Raw genomic sequence first — 16594 nt, forward strand, 5'->3', positions numbered from 1 at the left:
TTCACTCAGTTGTCGGGCTGCAGAAGGTACCGTTGCTGATGATGCTACCGCTCCCGCTAGTAGGATGTTATCTCGGACGGGGTAGCAGTGCAGTTGCTAATGCGATGTGTCTGGACAAATTATTGAATAATCACAGAGTACAGGTCGTCTGAATGCGGCGCGATTCCGAGGAACTGAGTGTACAGTTATCTCAGTGACATCTGGCGTTAAGAAACTTCATTTTTTGGCGTTCTTTGACTTGAAATGCTGCTGTTTGTTAAGTGGAGGGGGCGGGCTCATGTATGTAATTGGGCAGCGTGAGCGGTGGTTGGCTGATCGCGAACCGAAGACTGGGCTTGCTCGTGTTTGGGGGCGGTCTCCCCACGCGCAGTTACTCCCTCTTCCCTTTGGGGTTAGTGTGCTTGTGTTGAGTTCCCAGAGATAGCCAAATCGGATTCCTTAGGGAAGGGACACAAATCACTCCCATTTTAACAAGGGGAGCAACGCGGGATCTGCATTCACAAGGGTCCACCTCTTCTTCTTGATTTCCTATTTCTCATTCATTTGATTTGAACACAGAAAGGTCTTTGGTGGAAAAAATTGAAAGAAGGAAGAAAAAAAAACTTGTCGGTGGATGATGACATTTGATCTTGCCCAGACTGAAAGCTGTAGTTGATCCTATTGTTACTTAAACTGACATCAGAGCTTTTTTTTGTACTAAGCCTCCTCCTTAATACAGAGGGGACATCGGCAAACCTCTAGTGAGCGTCTCTTCATTTACGCTCATCTGCATTACATTTTATTTTTGTTGTTCCTGTTCTTGGTGCTCCCGAATTGTGCACCTAAACCTGGATTCTGACAGCTCGCAGTTCCACTCATACTTTGTTTCTCTTTTTGTTTTTGTGTTCCTGAAAGAAAGATAGGTGAGCAAAAAAAAGGACACCTGCACATAGACATTAATCTCGTCCACGCGCTGCAAATCATTTTACCGGCGTTCTGAAGAAACGGGGCCGGGGAGTAGCAAAGCAGACAGAGAGTGAAAGACAAAAAGGCGGTTTTCATGTTTGGGATTCAAGAGAGCATTCAAAGGAGTGGGAGTAGTATGAAAGAGGAGCCCATCGGAGCCGGGATGAACGCAGTTCGAACATGGATGCAAGGAGCCGGGGTGCTAGATGCAAACACGGCCGCTCAAAGGTAAGCCTCGAGGCAGCATCCGCCGCTCCGCGCGGCGCCTCCCGCAGAACAGAGACCAGATTGTTCCTGTACGCTTTTTTTTTGCGTTTTAGTTATTTATGGCAAAACTCCTTGGACAATAGACCAATCAATTCTGTCATTTCGAGCCGTTTGGGTTCTCAGAGGTCTAGTATTAACTGTTCGATTAAAGTTGCGACGCCTCGTTCCAGTGATGAGCTCAGTTCGAAATGCTCCCGCTCTCTCTAGCCGACTACCAGGATTTAAAACGCAAATAATAAAAGTGAGCTCCTCTTTAAATTCTTAGTGTACATTAACAAATACTACTGTTGCTACTACTACTACTGATACCATTACTACAAATAACAATAAACACACTCATAACAATATATGAATATTAACAACTGCTTATGAAAAAAGAATTATAGATCTCTCCTGCAAAAATATATTAAAAAAAATATTCTTAAGAAACCTGAAATACAAATGTTAGGTTTTTGATAGCAACAGAAATGTGTTTATGGACAGTGAGCAAAGCAATAAAAATAATTATCAAATGGAATTTTAAAATAATTCATTCGATATGCTGTCACTGCTAACATTTCCTTTCATATGATTAACTCTCTATAAAGGGACCAGTGTTATACAAACCCACGTGGTGAAGACATTATTCTGAATAATTATTTTCCTAGTCTTTCAGCATTGCACATAAATAGTACTTTAACTCCATGTTTAGCTTTCACAGTGCAAATGTTAACATGCAGAAAGTGGAAGTCAGTTCGGAGCTAAAAAAAAAAGGAATTAATGACTGTTTGATCAGTTTATTTGATACTTAAAAAAACAATTAACACAGGTGTTCAGAGGTCAAATGACAAACGTATCCAAAATGTTAAAGTATTTTTCTAGCAAAATTAAGAAATGTAAGATCATATAGTTGAGAAGTAGTGGTGTTTTAAATTGCCCCACAAAATATAAACAGTGTGTAAAATGAGCCGGGTGAAAGTGAAATACTATCCTTTTTACAGGCAAGATCTGTTGGACAGAAAGATATAAATTTTTGACAACCAGCAGTCGGCAAACCAAAAGACCAGGATACATGAACACTATTGAATAGAATTAAACAGTATCACATTTGAGGAGACTCATAATGGTCCTCTAACACCTCGTTCTTGTCTCCGCAGTGGAGTGGGTCTTGCCAGGGCGCACTTCGAGAAGCAACCGCCGTCAAACCTTCGGAAATCCAACTTCTTCCACTTCGTTTTGGCTCTGTACGATAGACAAGGTCAGCCGGTGGAAATTGAAAGGACCTCTTTTGTTGGCTTTGTTGAAAAAGAAAAGGTGAGTTGTGTCAATTTACAACAAACATATGAAGATTAATGTTTCCAGCGAGATCACAGATCAGTCCTTTATGAAGTCACCTTGCTTGATTAGAGGAGACGCCGCGTTATTTCACTTGTATTTTTTTTAATTTCTCCTTCTGTACACCGAAGCTTTAAATCTAATTTCCCCATATGGAGAGTTCCGTTTTGCATGGTATTTTCTAATTGTTGGGTCCTCGCTGTCATGTGTGAGATGAACTAGAACATTTATTTTGAAAACGACTGTAACTGGCACGCATGAAGTTTAAAATAACTTGAATTCTCTTAACACATCTTGTTCAAATGGGTGTTTTTTAGTGCGAATACATACATAGGTGCATTTTCACTTCATTTTTGTTTGGTCTATATTTATGCATTCTACAGTTGCACGCAAAGCTTTTTATTTGATACGTTGTGCTGCATAAATTATTTATTGCCTGCCTCCATAATTTTCTTAAAAGCCGTTTCAGCTGCTTTTGAAACGCTCTATATTTTCATCCCATATGAACACAGGTCTATGCCTTCACGAGGAAACAAAAGACAAAGTCAAAAGCACGATGCATTTGTTTTGTGTATAGGAAGTACGCAATAGCGTTTATTATTATCATAGATTACGCCTCGGCCTCAGTTTTAATCATTGGTTGTGTGTTATCTCCCTTGGTTTAAAAATTGCTGTTGATTGCGTTGTTATCGGTTTAATTTTCTGTATGTTTTTTGTGTTTAAATGTAAGTTTATTTTGAATCAGCACATGCTTTTTTTGACAAATTTATGAGACTGTTTACTTTGTCATTGGTTGGTCACGCAGTTCATAGCAATCACACTTTAGAAAAGGTATTCGTTTACCAACATTAAGCCAGTGTGTTTAACCTGTTCACGCAACTGATACTCAGTAGGTAACCGGGTCACGTGATCAACAGATTTATATCTGTGCTGTGTTATTTAGTTTCTGAGTTTAAGACTTATCAATTATAAAGCAACTAATTAGCGATTGACAGTTGAATAGCCCATGAATTATAAATGCTGTCATCCCCATAAAATCAAAAGATGGACACTATTTTCCCCTTATTGTAACCAAACAAAAAGTTATAGGTGGATCGAGAAATGCGTTCATGTCAGTGTTGTTTACTTTTTATTTGTGCATGGACTATCTTTAAAAATAATTCATTTGGGTTTGCTCCTTGCTTGCTCCTTGCTGGGAGTCAAAAGCCTGGGAAATGTCCTATTTGTATATTTTCAAATATAACTTAAATAATTGTTTCTACAGGAATCTAATGGCGAAAAGACCAACAATGGAATACATTACAGACTACAACTTCTCTACAGCAATGGTAAGTGTGACATGGGTATATCTTATCTGCCCTGACAGTTTCGTTCACAGACTTTGCAGTTTTATTTCGCATGAAAGTCGCAGCCACAGATGTCATTTGCATAGATCTGTACAGAAATAAAGCGACGTGAAAGCAGGTGCGAATGATTCTTGCCAACATTTCCACTATAGAACATGGCAATGATGTTGTCATTACTATCGACTATTAATAATGATTATAATCTTTTACTATAGACACACATACACACATACATACACACACACACACACGTACACTCACATATATTGTTTGTTTTCGATTATAAAGTTGTACAAACGACTCAATATTAGTAACGCGAGGTCATCACCTAATCTAAAAAAAAACTAGATGCTGTAATTCGGCGTAATGGTGTTAATTTTGAAGTTATTATTATTATTATTATTATTATTATTATTATTATTGTAGCTCTCTATAACCAGCTATTTTTTTGCCAGTCGAAAGTAATTTACAGCAGTTTTGGCGAGTAAAAGGGTGTAGTCAGCAGTCATTAAGCTGCGGCTTTTTTAATTGACAGCGGATCTGTCAAATTTCAGCTCAATTACTCAACAGCCACACTTGCTATTAGTGTCTAAATATCTGCTCAAATAGCCGCAACCTTATTACATATCAGCGACAACGTATTTTTGTTAAAACCTCCGTTTTAAACTGTGCTATGTGTGTAACATGTCTCTACATCCGTTATTCACTTTCTCTGAATAGTTGTTGATGTGCGCTTTCTCTCTACAGACTTCACATTTGGGAAGTACAGATAGTAGCTCATTCGCGCGACTTCCTGAATAATTTATTGTATGAGTTTATTGCTTCACGCAAAGACTCGTTATTGGCAAGGGTAGCCAAGGCTAACGCTGAGATTAAAAATAATAAAAATATAAGAAAACTATCTGTAGAACATGTCAACACTATTACTGTTATTGGTGTTAATACCAAATACTATAATCATACATATTTAATAGTGTTTCTTCATAGTTTTTAAATTAATGACAGAACGGGTTCCGTTGTTTCCTGGTGGGAGAGATGGTGGCTGCCTGAAAAATAAGAATCAGAAATGCTTCCTAATGTTTTCAAGCTCCAAAAATGCAATTTTTATTCCCCAAAATATTAAATGCATGCTAATAACATAACAGTGCCGTTTAGAACGAAAACAACAGCGAGAATAACGATGATTATACAGACGGGAATAATTGCATTAATTTATTTTTTGCTCCTATATGTTCTAAAGAGGATTATTGCCATCCAATATGGCAGGTTGTTTATGAGCATATTCAGAGCTCATGGTATGTTGTGCTGCATTTTTTAGGAGAATCATGATGAGCATTACATGCCGTGTATTGAACAATTAGAGGCAGCAGAGCAAAGTTTGAGTTCAAAAGCAATCCAAGCATTAAGAGAGAACAATTGGAAATGAGTGAATGCTGTGTCTTTTACACAAGGACGATACCACTTATCAGATGCAAGCAGCCATTAACATCTGAAGAGGGGCACACTTCATAATGTCATCGTGCTCAGTTTGAGTGTACTAGCACTATATAGCTGAGCCACCACTTAGGTGTCATGGGAGAGCTTGCTGTGTATGTGTGTGTGCGAGTGCGTGCGCGCGCGTGTGTGTGTGTGTGTGTGTGTGTGTTTGTGCGTGTGTGTGTGCATGCATGTCTTAAACAAGGAGCTCTGTACCCTATAACTAAGTTTTAAGTTGATAATTTTTACCATTTTGACTTAAATGCTCTCCTTAATCTGCTCTCTGGCAGGTATCAGAACAGAACAAGACTTTTATGTGCGGCTGATAGACTCCATGACCAAACAGGTAAGCATTTTGTTTACTTGGGTCTTTCTGTCCCCATCCTCGTCTCAGAAAAGAACTTCCAAACAATGAGAATGCTGAACAAATACAAGGAAGTGTGTGTGTGTGTGTGTGTATATATATATATATATATATATATATATATATATATACACACACATACATGTGAGTTAGATAATGTGTCTTAGGGTGAACCTCTGTTCAGTATATAGTTGTGTAGTTGTCCATCTGTGTGTGTGCATGTGTGTGTGTGTGTGTGTGTGTGTGTGTGCGTGAATGGGGCGTGGGGTTTTACAATAAGCCCCCGGGGGCATGTGGGTAATGTCACATTTAGACATGGCCTCTCACTGTGGGAGCAGTGATACCCTGTAGTGACTCGCAGCATGTGTCTGACAAAGGGGTGGCGGCTCCATTGAAGTTGCTCTGCTGAGCTGCTTCCTGTGATGTGTATGAAAGGGGGCGGGAGGGGTGGGGCAGCAGTTTAGGTGGGTGGGCAAGAGGGTGTCACTGTCATTTTGGCGCTTCGTGGTGCTCTCCGCGGGCAGTCAATCACGTTTCATGCAAAGTCGCCTTCGCCCGTGAAGGAAAATGGAATCGCTTTTGTCTTAGCTCATTTAGATGTCATCTCTGCGGTCTCACACTGTTCCCAGACAAGTGGGCAGGTCAAAGTTCGTGCACCTGCTACATCAAGACATTGCATTCCCTCATGAGGGTGTCTTTGTCCCTTGCTGAGATCCGTAGGCCAGAATCTTGCCAGAAAAACAAACAAAAAAACATTGTCAAACACCAGATTCCTAATCTACGAAGTGTTCTTAAAGTGTGAACCCTCCTTTCTGGGTGAGTGACCTAAAGCTGGCCTGTATTATTAATTCCTCAAAGCAAATAAATAAACAACAAACAGTGGTCCACAGTAAAATGCAAAATACGACACACAGTATTGACAGGGCAGTCTCCCCGGGCCTCTAGCTGCAGAGCGGTTCCCGGCAAGAGGATGGATGGAGGATTTTATTTTTTTTTTGTCGGGTCCCAGGGAAAAGGTGTGTGAGGATGCTGGGTAATTAACCGGCGCTGCGTAATGTCACAGCACTGCAAAGGAAGCAGGGCGCGCGGCGGGCTCCGAACACTTAGCACATCATGTGTTGTCAGCGCGCCAGCGTGCTCCGATTGTGCTGCGCTTCGCGCGCCGGCGTCGCAGGGAATATCAAAGAACCTCGGAGAGAATTAAAGCCAGTAACAGGCGATCCGGCGTGTCAGAGCGACAGATTTATCGAGAGCAATTTTTTTTTCTCCTAATAAACAGTTTTGTCCGTATTGTTCTTCCCCAGTAGGTGGGATAATTTACAATTCTGTGGCATTGATATTCCCCCCCCCCCCGAAGAGGGCCGTTCATGTGTAATAAGTCAGGGATTTGGTGGATGATGTGTGTTGCAGTTAGGATGCATGAGATGTTAATTCACTGACACTGCAACGGTCCAAAATAAGTCACACGTGTTTCACCATTAAACAGCATGCAACATATATGGATAGTACACATCTCCCTCTAAAATACTGAATTGAAAGAATATATAATTGCATATTACATTACCAATCAAAGATATTTTTCTTGTGGTCAGAGTTTTCAGGGATAAAAACATTCATTGTTTTTGGCATAACTAATTATTTCACCTGGATTGTAAATACAAATTAGCATCAGCAGATTTTTGCAGTCATTAGGTAAGCTGTCATGTCACTGGCAGCATTTGACAGAATGGTGAAAAGGACCCAGCCAAAGCAAACGTCTCTCTAGGTGCATGAGTGTGCAGCTCTGACGCGTAGACTCTTACAGCAGTTAAGAATGCGTTTTGCGGGACAGATTTATGACTCGGGGAGAGCCAGGCGGGTTGCGTTTCGAAGTATGCGCGTCTTTGATAACCCTGAAATGAATACGGTGGCTCTGGGACAGACCTGTCTCAGTTTTTTTGGGGGGCTCGTCTCGGGTAAGAGAGTTGCTTGTGTTCCGTGAGCTGTCAGAAATGTGGAGGGAGGGCATATTTCATCTCCTGATTCGCAGGGGTACTCCTGTAGACCGCAGCGCAGTCTGCGCAGTACCTGTTAACGATGTGGTGGGGAGGAGAGAGGAGGGTTTGGCAACCCTGTGGACACGCTGGCATGGCGCTTGCGTGGAGCTGAGGAGAGGCCTGGATTGAAAAGTGGAGTGTTGAAGAGGTGCTGGACGCGAACGTCACAGTCTACTGAGCAAGCGTAGTCCCAGTGGCTCCCTGTCCCAGCATCAGCTGCTCAAACACCACTCTGTTTGGTGAATAGAATAATAATAAACAAAAATGAAAGAAGTGATTAAGATCTCCAGGCTGAAGCACAAGTGGATGCACCCCCCCAGATTTTTTACTCGATGTCTCTGATTACCAGTGTAAAGATTAGGCCCGTATTAAATGTAACCGCTCAGTGGTTTGTGCTTAACCTTGAAAAGCGAAATTTAGCACGCGTTAACTTTCTCTATGACTTCCACATTTTTTTTCCGATAACCTCAGTTACTGCCAAACTCATAATGTAGCGAGTGCAATGAAAACGTGAGGTCTTGCTTAAATTTGATTGTCAAAGCTGTGGACAAACCGCAAAACGGGAGGATTGAAACCAGTGCAACTTTATGAGCAATTAAAACCCCAAGGCTTAAGAGAGTTTAACTCTTTGCGGGCGTGCTTGGTCTGAAATTCGAATTGTCGGTAGGAATCGGGAGATTATCTCTGCTCTCCCCCCAGCCTCTTCCTGTTACAGAACGGCACCAGAGCCCTGGAATGCGTTAAGGGTTAGAGGGCCATTGAGCACGCAGTTCTCATAAGAGGCAGACAAAGCAGCAGACCACAGACACTGCTCCACACGCTGCTGCTGTCCAAAGCCCTGGAAGTAAATAATAACTGTGATAATAACCATATCTCACTGTGAGCTACACACATCGCTGCGCTGACACGGCCGCCGTTCCATCAATTGGCTCTGATAAGTGACATCAGCAGTAGCATCATCATCATCAATAATAATAACAACAAAAACAACAATAATAATAATAATTATAATAATAATAACAATTTAGTCCGGTAATGACAGTTTATTTGTGTAAGAGTTTACTTGCAGGATTTTAAGATCAGGATTTGTATACTGCTGTAGTTACAAATACACAACTGTCAATAATAATAGTATTAAATAATTGATACTATTAATAATGATAATTATGCTTTTGATGATTTTGATAAACATAACAATAGCTACAATTTCAAAAATAACAGACCAAGAAATAAATAATAACATTAATAGTCACAAAGATGCGCACGTACACATGCACACGCATGCACGCGCGCACACACACACAAACGCGCACACACACACACGCACGCACGCACCCGCGCGTGAGGGCTGGTGGAGGCAGCGAGGGGGCCCTGGGTGTCAGACTGACAGCCGTATCTGTGATCAGCGGCTCCGGCGCTGACAGATCAGATGAAGACAGCGCAGAAGCGGGCCTCTCTCACCCCGGGTTGGGCGCCGTAACAGCTGAGCCGGGGGAACAAAGGAAATCACAATGCAATCACGACACCCTTTAAAAGTGGCGGTGCAGCCGGGGAAGAAAAGCAGTCGCACTCTCGGTGACACGCGCGCAGATGACGGTAACAAAGAGGGAAGTGTGTTTTCATGTATTTATAGCAACTTGTTTACATGCCTTAGATGCAGTTGTCACATCAAGCCTGTTGAAGAAAGCTGCAAATGAAAAATGAAAAGTTACTTCTGCAAAATAAAATATGTATTAAAAGACATATCAATGCTCCGCGCTTGTTAATACGCACCATGTTTGGCTTGATATAAGAGGCGGTTCCGGGTGTCATGAATGTTTCCTAGCTTAAACAGTTTTTTTTTTTTTTTTTGGAGCAGTTTTTTTTTTTTTAAAGGTGCTCTGGACTCTAGGATGGGAGATTCTGCCTTGAGCGTTTTCTCCGTGTCTGGATTGGACGCTCTTTGGAGACGCTGACAAATTGCGCGGCGGCTTCGCCCGCCAGGTTAGATACAAAGGGGAGGTGTCGTATTTCCTCGGAAGTCGGACAGCGGCCCTTCCTCGCTTTCCAGCCCTCCTTCCTGAGGCGGCTGCTTGAATGCTCATTTTCCCCATCAATTATATCCAGGCCCCATTCATATAACTTCCATACGCCCATACGCGGAGACACTTCGCTAATCTAAACAAAATGCGCGGCGGCATGAATCTCCTATATTAGACATTTCCTACAATCGTGGCCTGTTTATGGAGCTTGATTATGTAAGATAGGGGGTGTGAATGCGGCTTTCTGTTTCCCTCGAATGTCGGGACTTAGCACGGGCCTGTATGAAAATATTTGGACATGCACAGTCCCTGAAAGGAGCTGCGTGGGCTCATTCAGCACCGTCCCCCTAATGAGGGAAAACAGTGGTGTCGCTTTGCAGGTCCCTTTTAAAGCCGGACTGAAAGACAAGCTGGGAATACCGTCACGTTCTTTTCTCCTCGCTGTAATGAGCCGGCTGGGTTTTTACCTTTTTGCTCCTGCTCTTTCCTTTCCCTGGGTTTTTTTTTTTTTTAGTTTTTTAAAACTCTCTCCGCAGAATTAAAGCTTCGCCGAACAGTAATTGTACCACTGCGTGGAAAACAGAAGGATGGATCGACACAGATGAGACTCCGAGCGACTGGAAGTCTTTTTTTTTTTCGTACATTGAGATTTTTTAGACGGTGCTCCTTGCCATCATCTTTTTGATTTTTTAAACAGTTGTCTGCGAGGGGAAGGCCCCGGCAGCGATTTTGGACTCGAAAACTGGGACAGGATCGTCGCTCTGCATATTTCTGAGTCCTACCTAATTTCAGGTTGCAGGCGGCGAGATTGCGCCAGGCAATGACGGGGTTGCGTTGCTCGCGTTATTTTTGGTGGAGTTTCAGAGCGTTACCGCTCCTCGCCCTGCGCGATTCTCACAGCGGCGTGATGCGCTGGGTACGTTTCAAATATCAAATATCTACACTCTCCACGGATCCTCTCGTTATGTGTGATACGGTCCTGCTGAAGCCAACTGGAAATACTCGTGTCTTCGCTGCTGTAGCTGTCGGGAACTGCACAGGACATTTCACCAGGCCTAGTTCAGCGTTCTCCTCCATCCTGCAGCTCTCCGTAAGGTCACAGAAAGACTGAATGGATGAAGCACCGTGGCTTAGGCACACAGACAGTGATGCATACTGTTCAGTTTTAGAAGACCTTGGCCCTTATATTCTCAAAGTGAAACACAACTAACAAGGAATATCCTGTCCTGGACACAGAGATCAAAGTAAAAAAAAAAAAAAAAAAAACTTTCTGAACATTTCAAACTAAGTAAATACTTTTTTGTAGAGCCTTCCTGCGAGTTCAAATGATTTATCATCATATTTATCATTATTTGTTTATTATATTTGGTTTATTTTATTTTTCATACACAGATATAGGAAATCATGATATTTGTATCCTTTTTTATAGTCTCACTATAAAATCTAAATATTCCATCAGCAAAATCTATGTGTGGATCTAATTATTTCTGTATAGATAGATGTATTACATAACATTAAAATGATAATGAGAAGAGAAAAGTTAGGTCACACACATGTACGTAGATGTTATATGTTATATGGATATGTACTTGTGTATGTTCTTTTTTACCCATGTTCTGGGAGTCACTGAAACCGACGTTAACATTACTCACCTAAATTTTTGCTGTTGTGCATATTAACCTACGCACAACATGCATCTGATTTCAGTCAAAGAGAGCCCCGTTTTTCGGTTCTGCGCTGGCCTATCGTGGGAGAGGGGGGATGGCGACGGAGAGAAGCCGCGCGAGCGAATCCGGGCCGTGTATGTTTGGGGAAAACGGGCGATTCGCGGCGCTGAAAAAAACGTGTTGTGTGGGGCTGAAGGGTGAAAACAAAGCTGAAGTTTTTGGAAGGAGCCGAGAATGGGCCAGATGGCTCGCTATACTCCAGTCTGGCAGCCCAACTGCTCGTGCCCCCCACACCCCTCCACCCCCCCCCAAAACTCCCCCCCTCCCTCAATAAAAACACCCCTCCCTCTCCTCCTGCCACCACGGTATGACACACAGCCATTCGTTTGGGGCTTTACACGCTAGAGTAGACACTGTGAGAATGCAAGTAAACACCATTACACTCTGACAAACAGATACAGCCAGAGGAGGAGACCACTAGCCTCACCCCACAAACCGAAACACAACAACAAAATTAACAGGGCTTCTCTGCTTGTCTGAGGGACTCTGCAGCGTGTATCCTAAATACAGGCATGGTGCAAGGAGAACAGCAGAGCAGCTACCATTCAACGTCTGAGTATTTCAGTCAAAAAGATCACCAGCCCCATTACTACCATATTGTAAAATTATATTTCAGTTTATTTTCCTGTTAGGGTTGAACTGGCTCCGTTTCCAAATCGCCATCTCGGCCTCACGCCCGGCGTAGCTCTGAGTGCGGTGGTGGGGCTCTGAGTGAACAAGTGACCCATTCACTTCCCGGCAAAATTAATATTTTTCTTCATACACTCTCAACAATCAATTTCTAATTGAACTAATGAGCTACTAATTATCTGACTGAATCTAAATGTATTTTTAGTGAGCGTTATTCATGTGATATGTCAAATGCTTGCTTTGCGTCTATATCTTAGTTTATTTATTTGCGTGGTTTATGTAAATGTGATGGGCAATTTCATATTTATTTTGAACTATCCTGATGGGATGTACTGTAGCTTTCCTTTAGGGAACCACAGTGACCCCTACTGGTCCAGTGTAAGCCCTGCATAGTGCAGGCCAAGCCTTGGTCTGTCTTTCAGATTTTGGCTCCCACACCCCACATGTGGTTTCCATTGCGGTGCTATAACACTGCACTCGGTGTCCAATCCAAACACCAGGAAATGTTATGCCATATACATCTCTTTTTTAAATTAGAAAATAGAATTAAAGTACAAGTATTGAGTGTTTCTCTTTTTTTTTTTTCTCGGGCGAACGGCACTTGAGCAGACATCTCCGACGGATGTTTAATCGGTGCGGTTTTCAGGGCTCGTAGTGCCTCTCGGCCGGCCTGGCGCGTGATGGGTGTTGAAGGAGACTTTTCACTTGCGGCCCGTGCAATAAACAGATGAACACTCTGGCCGAATAGCTGCACAATCCCTCCAACAGAGCTGATTGGATTTAAAAAAAAAAAAAGAGAGAGAGAGAGAGAGAGAGAGAGAGAGAGAGATCCTTACGTAATGTTCTGCACACTGTGCATAGCCTGTGAAACTGCCTCAGTCATTGCTGAACAGATCGTACTCGGCCTGAAATATTGGAACGGTCCTCTCGATTCCCATGACAAATACGGTCATTCACCGGAGCGCCCCTGCCAGATGTAATAAATTCTGCATTAAGCTCTTAGGGTCGCTCTGTGTATGTTTATCTTAAGTGCAATCTGAAGCGAAATGTGAAAGGGGTGATTTGGAAGGTGGAACAGGGAGTTTGTGTGAGAGGGTTTGGGTGCCCAGATATTTTTTTTCCCTTAATGTTGTGAGTTTTAGTGTAGCTTAAATGCAATGCATGATCTGTAATCTGTAAGTGATGTATGCGGGGAGTAGAACCCTTGATTTGATGCACTGATCGTTGTATGCCTTTTTGTTGTGCACTTTGCAGTTAGAGACTGTTAAGCACAGAGTTGGCATGTTTCGGAACAAGTTTTAAGTTCTCGGCTGCTTCATACTCCTAAAGAGGGGCAAAGTCATGTTTCTGTCACAGTTAGTTTGGTGGAAGTATATTATAGAAATGTTGCAGTCTGGAGCAGTGACTGGGGTGCTGGACTACCTGCAAGCAGGATGTAGGGTCAAATCCCACATGGGGTGATACTGTTGAACTCTTGAGCAAGGTCATCTTTATAAATCGCTGCACCTAAAACCCAGCTGTATTAGTGACTGATGCAGGAGATGCATGCTACACAAGACACTGTGCAATAACAATGTCGCTAATCAAACCTTGTTATTTTTTTAAAGGCTATTATTTACGAAGGTCAGGACAAGAACCCGGAGATGTGCCGCGTGTTGCTGACCCACGAGATCATGTGCAGGTATGATGCGGTTGCCGTTTCTCCTGCTACACCCCCCCCCCACCCCCACGCACCCTCTCACCACGCTCCCCCCCCCCGAGCCTTCGCCGCGTTGGCGTACCAGAGCGCTTGGCGGACGCCGCTGTCTGTTGGCCTTGCACACCAACACCGCCTCGCTGCCCCCACCCCCCCCGCACGCACTCTCCGTATGTCCCAGCAGCCCACTGGGGCTTGGAGTGCTGAGTGGCAGTCAGGTGACGGAGCATGGCACTGGATTTAAAGAGCCCCCCCCCCGGCCGAGTTCCCGTCTCTCCTCCATTTGTATCCCATCCAGTCTTTCCCCTTTTCATCTGCATGGCACAGAGGAGAGCTCACATTCCAGGCTCTGGAGGCCGATCCTCCCACACTTCCTCTCTACCCTGATTAAAGCCCAGCTGCCTCGTCCAGGTAGCCAGAACGCGGATGCTCGTCTGTGAAAAGCAGCAGGAAGAAGAGGGCATCGGTCGTCACGTTCGGCCCCGAGAGTTCTGGAGGTTCACTCTCCCGCGCCACGCCGGCGTACATATTTGACAACGGCAGCCTGGGTGTCAAAGTTAGGCTTCTGTGCCGTGATACAGTGTCCCCCCGCAACAGTCGCAAACAGTCCCCGTGCTCTGCCTAACCAGGTCACCCCTGTGTTCCTCAGAGGAGAGACGGAGCTCCGGAAAAGAGAGAGGGGAAACAGGAGGAAGATGAGTTACTATCAAACGTTGCTCCTTTAATTAAAATCAAAAGATGAATATCTCTCGCTTAAAACTGGGTTGTGAAGATAGGCTCTCATCTATTTTTGGGAATGCTGGGGAGCATTTTAACAGTTTTTCTCCTAAAAATATCCCACTCATGCTTGGTTAATTAGGACAAGCAGAAACTCATTACTCAATATGAATTTTCTTGTTATTCTTTGGGTAACAAATGCCATTTGCTTTGTGTCTTGACGATGAAATATATGCAGGCATGCAGAGACACACAGACACACGCAAACACACACATACACACACTCTCTCTCACGTGCACATACACTCATACACACACACACACTACACACACACACATGCACATGTGTAGACATACACAGACACAGACATACACACACGTTTGCATACACACAGACACTTGGACATACATACACACGCACACACACACACACACACACACACACGCACACACACACACACACACACACACACACACACAATAATAAAAAAATTAACTTAGCTTCAGTAACAAGGGTTTTCTCTCAAGTGTGTGAAAAGGCCTTGGCGTGGGATGAAATACCTGTTTGGAGAGGTTGAAGGTGAAGTCTTTCAGACACTGTGTTCTACCTGTGTTCCCAGAATTCCTAGGACAGAGCTCTTCATTTCCCAGAGGCTCTTTTCTTAAAATAGCCTAACAAAGGCAAAACTGGGAATGAATGTGTTAGAAATGTACATGTATGTGTTGGGGTTTTGGGGGTCCCCCTCCCTCACATGTCCCCCCTTCTCTTGTCCTGTGTGTCTGTGCTGATTCTGCACTGGGGGTGCAAACACAGTCTCAATTATAAGCATAAAATTAGAGTCTGTTCACCATTAATCAGTACTGTTAATTGCTGCGCTCTACCATTAGCCATATGGTGCCAAGCCAGCTTGCAACCATGGGACAGAAATGCTTAGTCTTTTATTGTCAAACATGGGCGACAGAAGAAAAGGGGAGAAAGCATTTCAAACGCTATTCAAAGCGGGGGAACTTTATTTGAAGTAGATTTTAGATTTATGGCAGCAAAAAAAAATATTTTGTCTACAGAACAAATTAAGAGGTGTGGAAATTAATCTTCATCTAGTTTTTTCATCTCATAACGTCGGATTTGCTTCAAAGCTTTTTCAAAAGGTTAGTGGGAATAACTCGGCAAGCGGTTTATTTATGTATAATTTATGTCGCATCTATAAAAAGCCCAGTCCAGGTTGCGCGAACAGTTGTGTCCAAATGAACACTGGAATCGCCATGTCTGGTAATTACATGAGGCAATTTAGATTAAATTTCTTCAAAAGCTTTACCAGGAAGAAACCGTCGAGATTAAAGATATGACTTCCTCAGATGTCCTGCGGGACAGAATTGGAATTAACAGGAAAAGAAAAAATCCCCAAACAAAGCTGTTGTATGCATGTACTAATTAGCATACTTTTTTGTGGAGGTTGGGGGGGTGGGAGAGTGTGCTGCCTCCCATGGGTGCCGGCTGATGATTGGATTATTGGGAAGTGGCAAATCACAGCAGTCCGCACCCCATCCCCCCTACAACGCCACCCCCCACCCCCCCGGCTCCTCTCAGTTCTGATCCGGTGGGACCACGCTGTGACCCACTTCTGAGGAAATAACGGAACATCGGCGAAGACGCACCCATTCGCGGAGGTGAGGGAGAGAAGTTGGAGAAAGACGAGGAGAGGGAGCGGAAGTTAGAGTGCGGCACTACCGATGAGAGGAGCGAAGCGAGGGGGGGGGGGGGGGGGGGGGGAGACGAAGAAGGGAAAAAAAGAAACGCTGAATCAGCTGCCGCCTCTTTTCTGGCATTTTGAAGGAGAGAGGTAGAGGAGGCAGATGACCGGGGCGGAGGGACGGTGGCAGCCAGCAGCACGCTGGGCTCCTGAAGTGAAACAATGCGGCCGGTTTCAGGTGACGGTGTCTTCCCCAGCCTCATTCAAACCCCCCTCTGCCATCTGTGCGGACGAAACGTGAGCTGAGGTTTCTCCCTGCTGTTCAGAACCCCCGCGCTCCCCCCCTTCCCCCGTCCCCTCCCTC

At 43.8% G+C, this 16594-nt stretch overlaps 1 protein-coding gene across 4 annotated transcripts in view; it reads left to right on the forward strand.

Moving 5' to 3' along the window:
- Positions 1-519: 519 nt before the first annotated feature.
- The window catches only part of ebf1a (EBF transcription factor 1a), a 152716-nt gene continuing 136641 nt past the window's right edge, over positions 520-16594 (forward strand). For all 4 annotated transcript variants that reach the window (XM_036547929.1, XM_036547930.1, XM_036547931.1 and 1 more), the window contains exons 1-5: positions 520-1173; positions 2349-2505; positions 3791-3854; positions 5639-5694; positions 13734-13807. In XM_036547929.1, the coding sequence (XP_036403822.1) occupies positions 1040-1173; positions 2349-2505; positions 3791-3854; positions 5639-5694; positions 13734-13807 (485 nt within the window). In that variant the 5' untranslated portion in view covers positions 520-1039. The remainder of the gene's footprint in view (positions 1174-2348; positions 2506-3790; positions 3855-5638; positions 5695-13733; positions 13808-16594) is intronic.

Source organism: Megalops cyprinoides, chromosome 16, assembly GCF_013368585.1.
Source record: "Megalops cyprinoides isolate fMegCyp1 chromosome 16, fMegCyp1.pri, whole genome shotgun sequence".
Lineage (NCBI taxonomy): Eukaryota > Metazoa > Chordata > Actinopteri > Elopiformes > Megalopidae > Megalops > Megalops cyprinoides.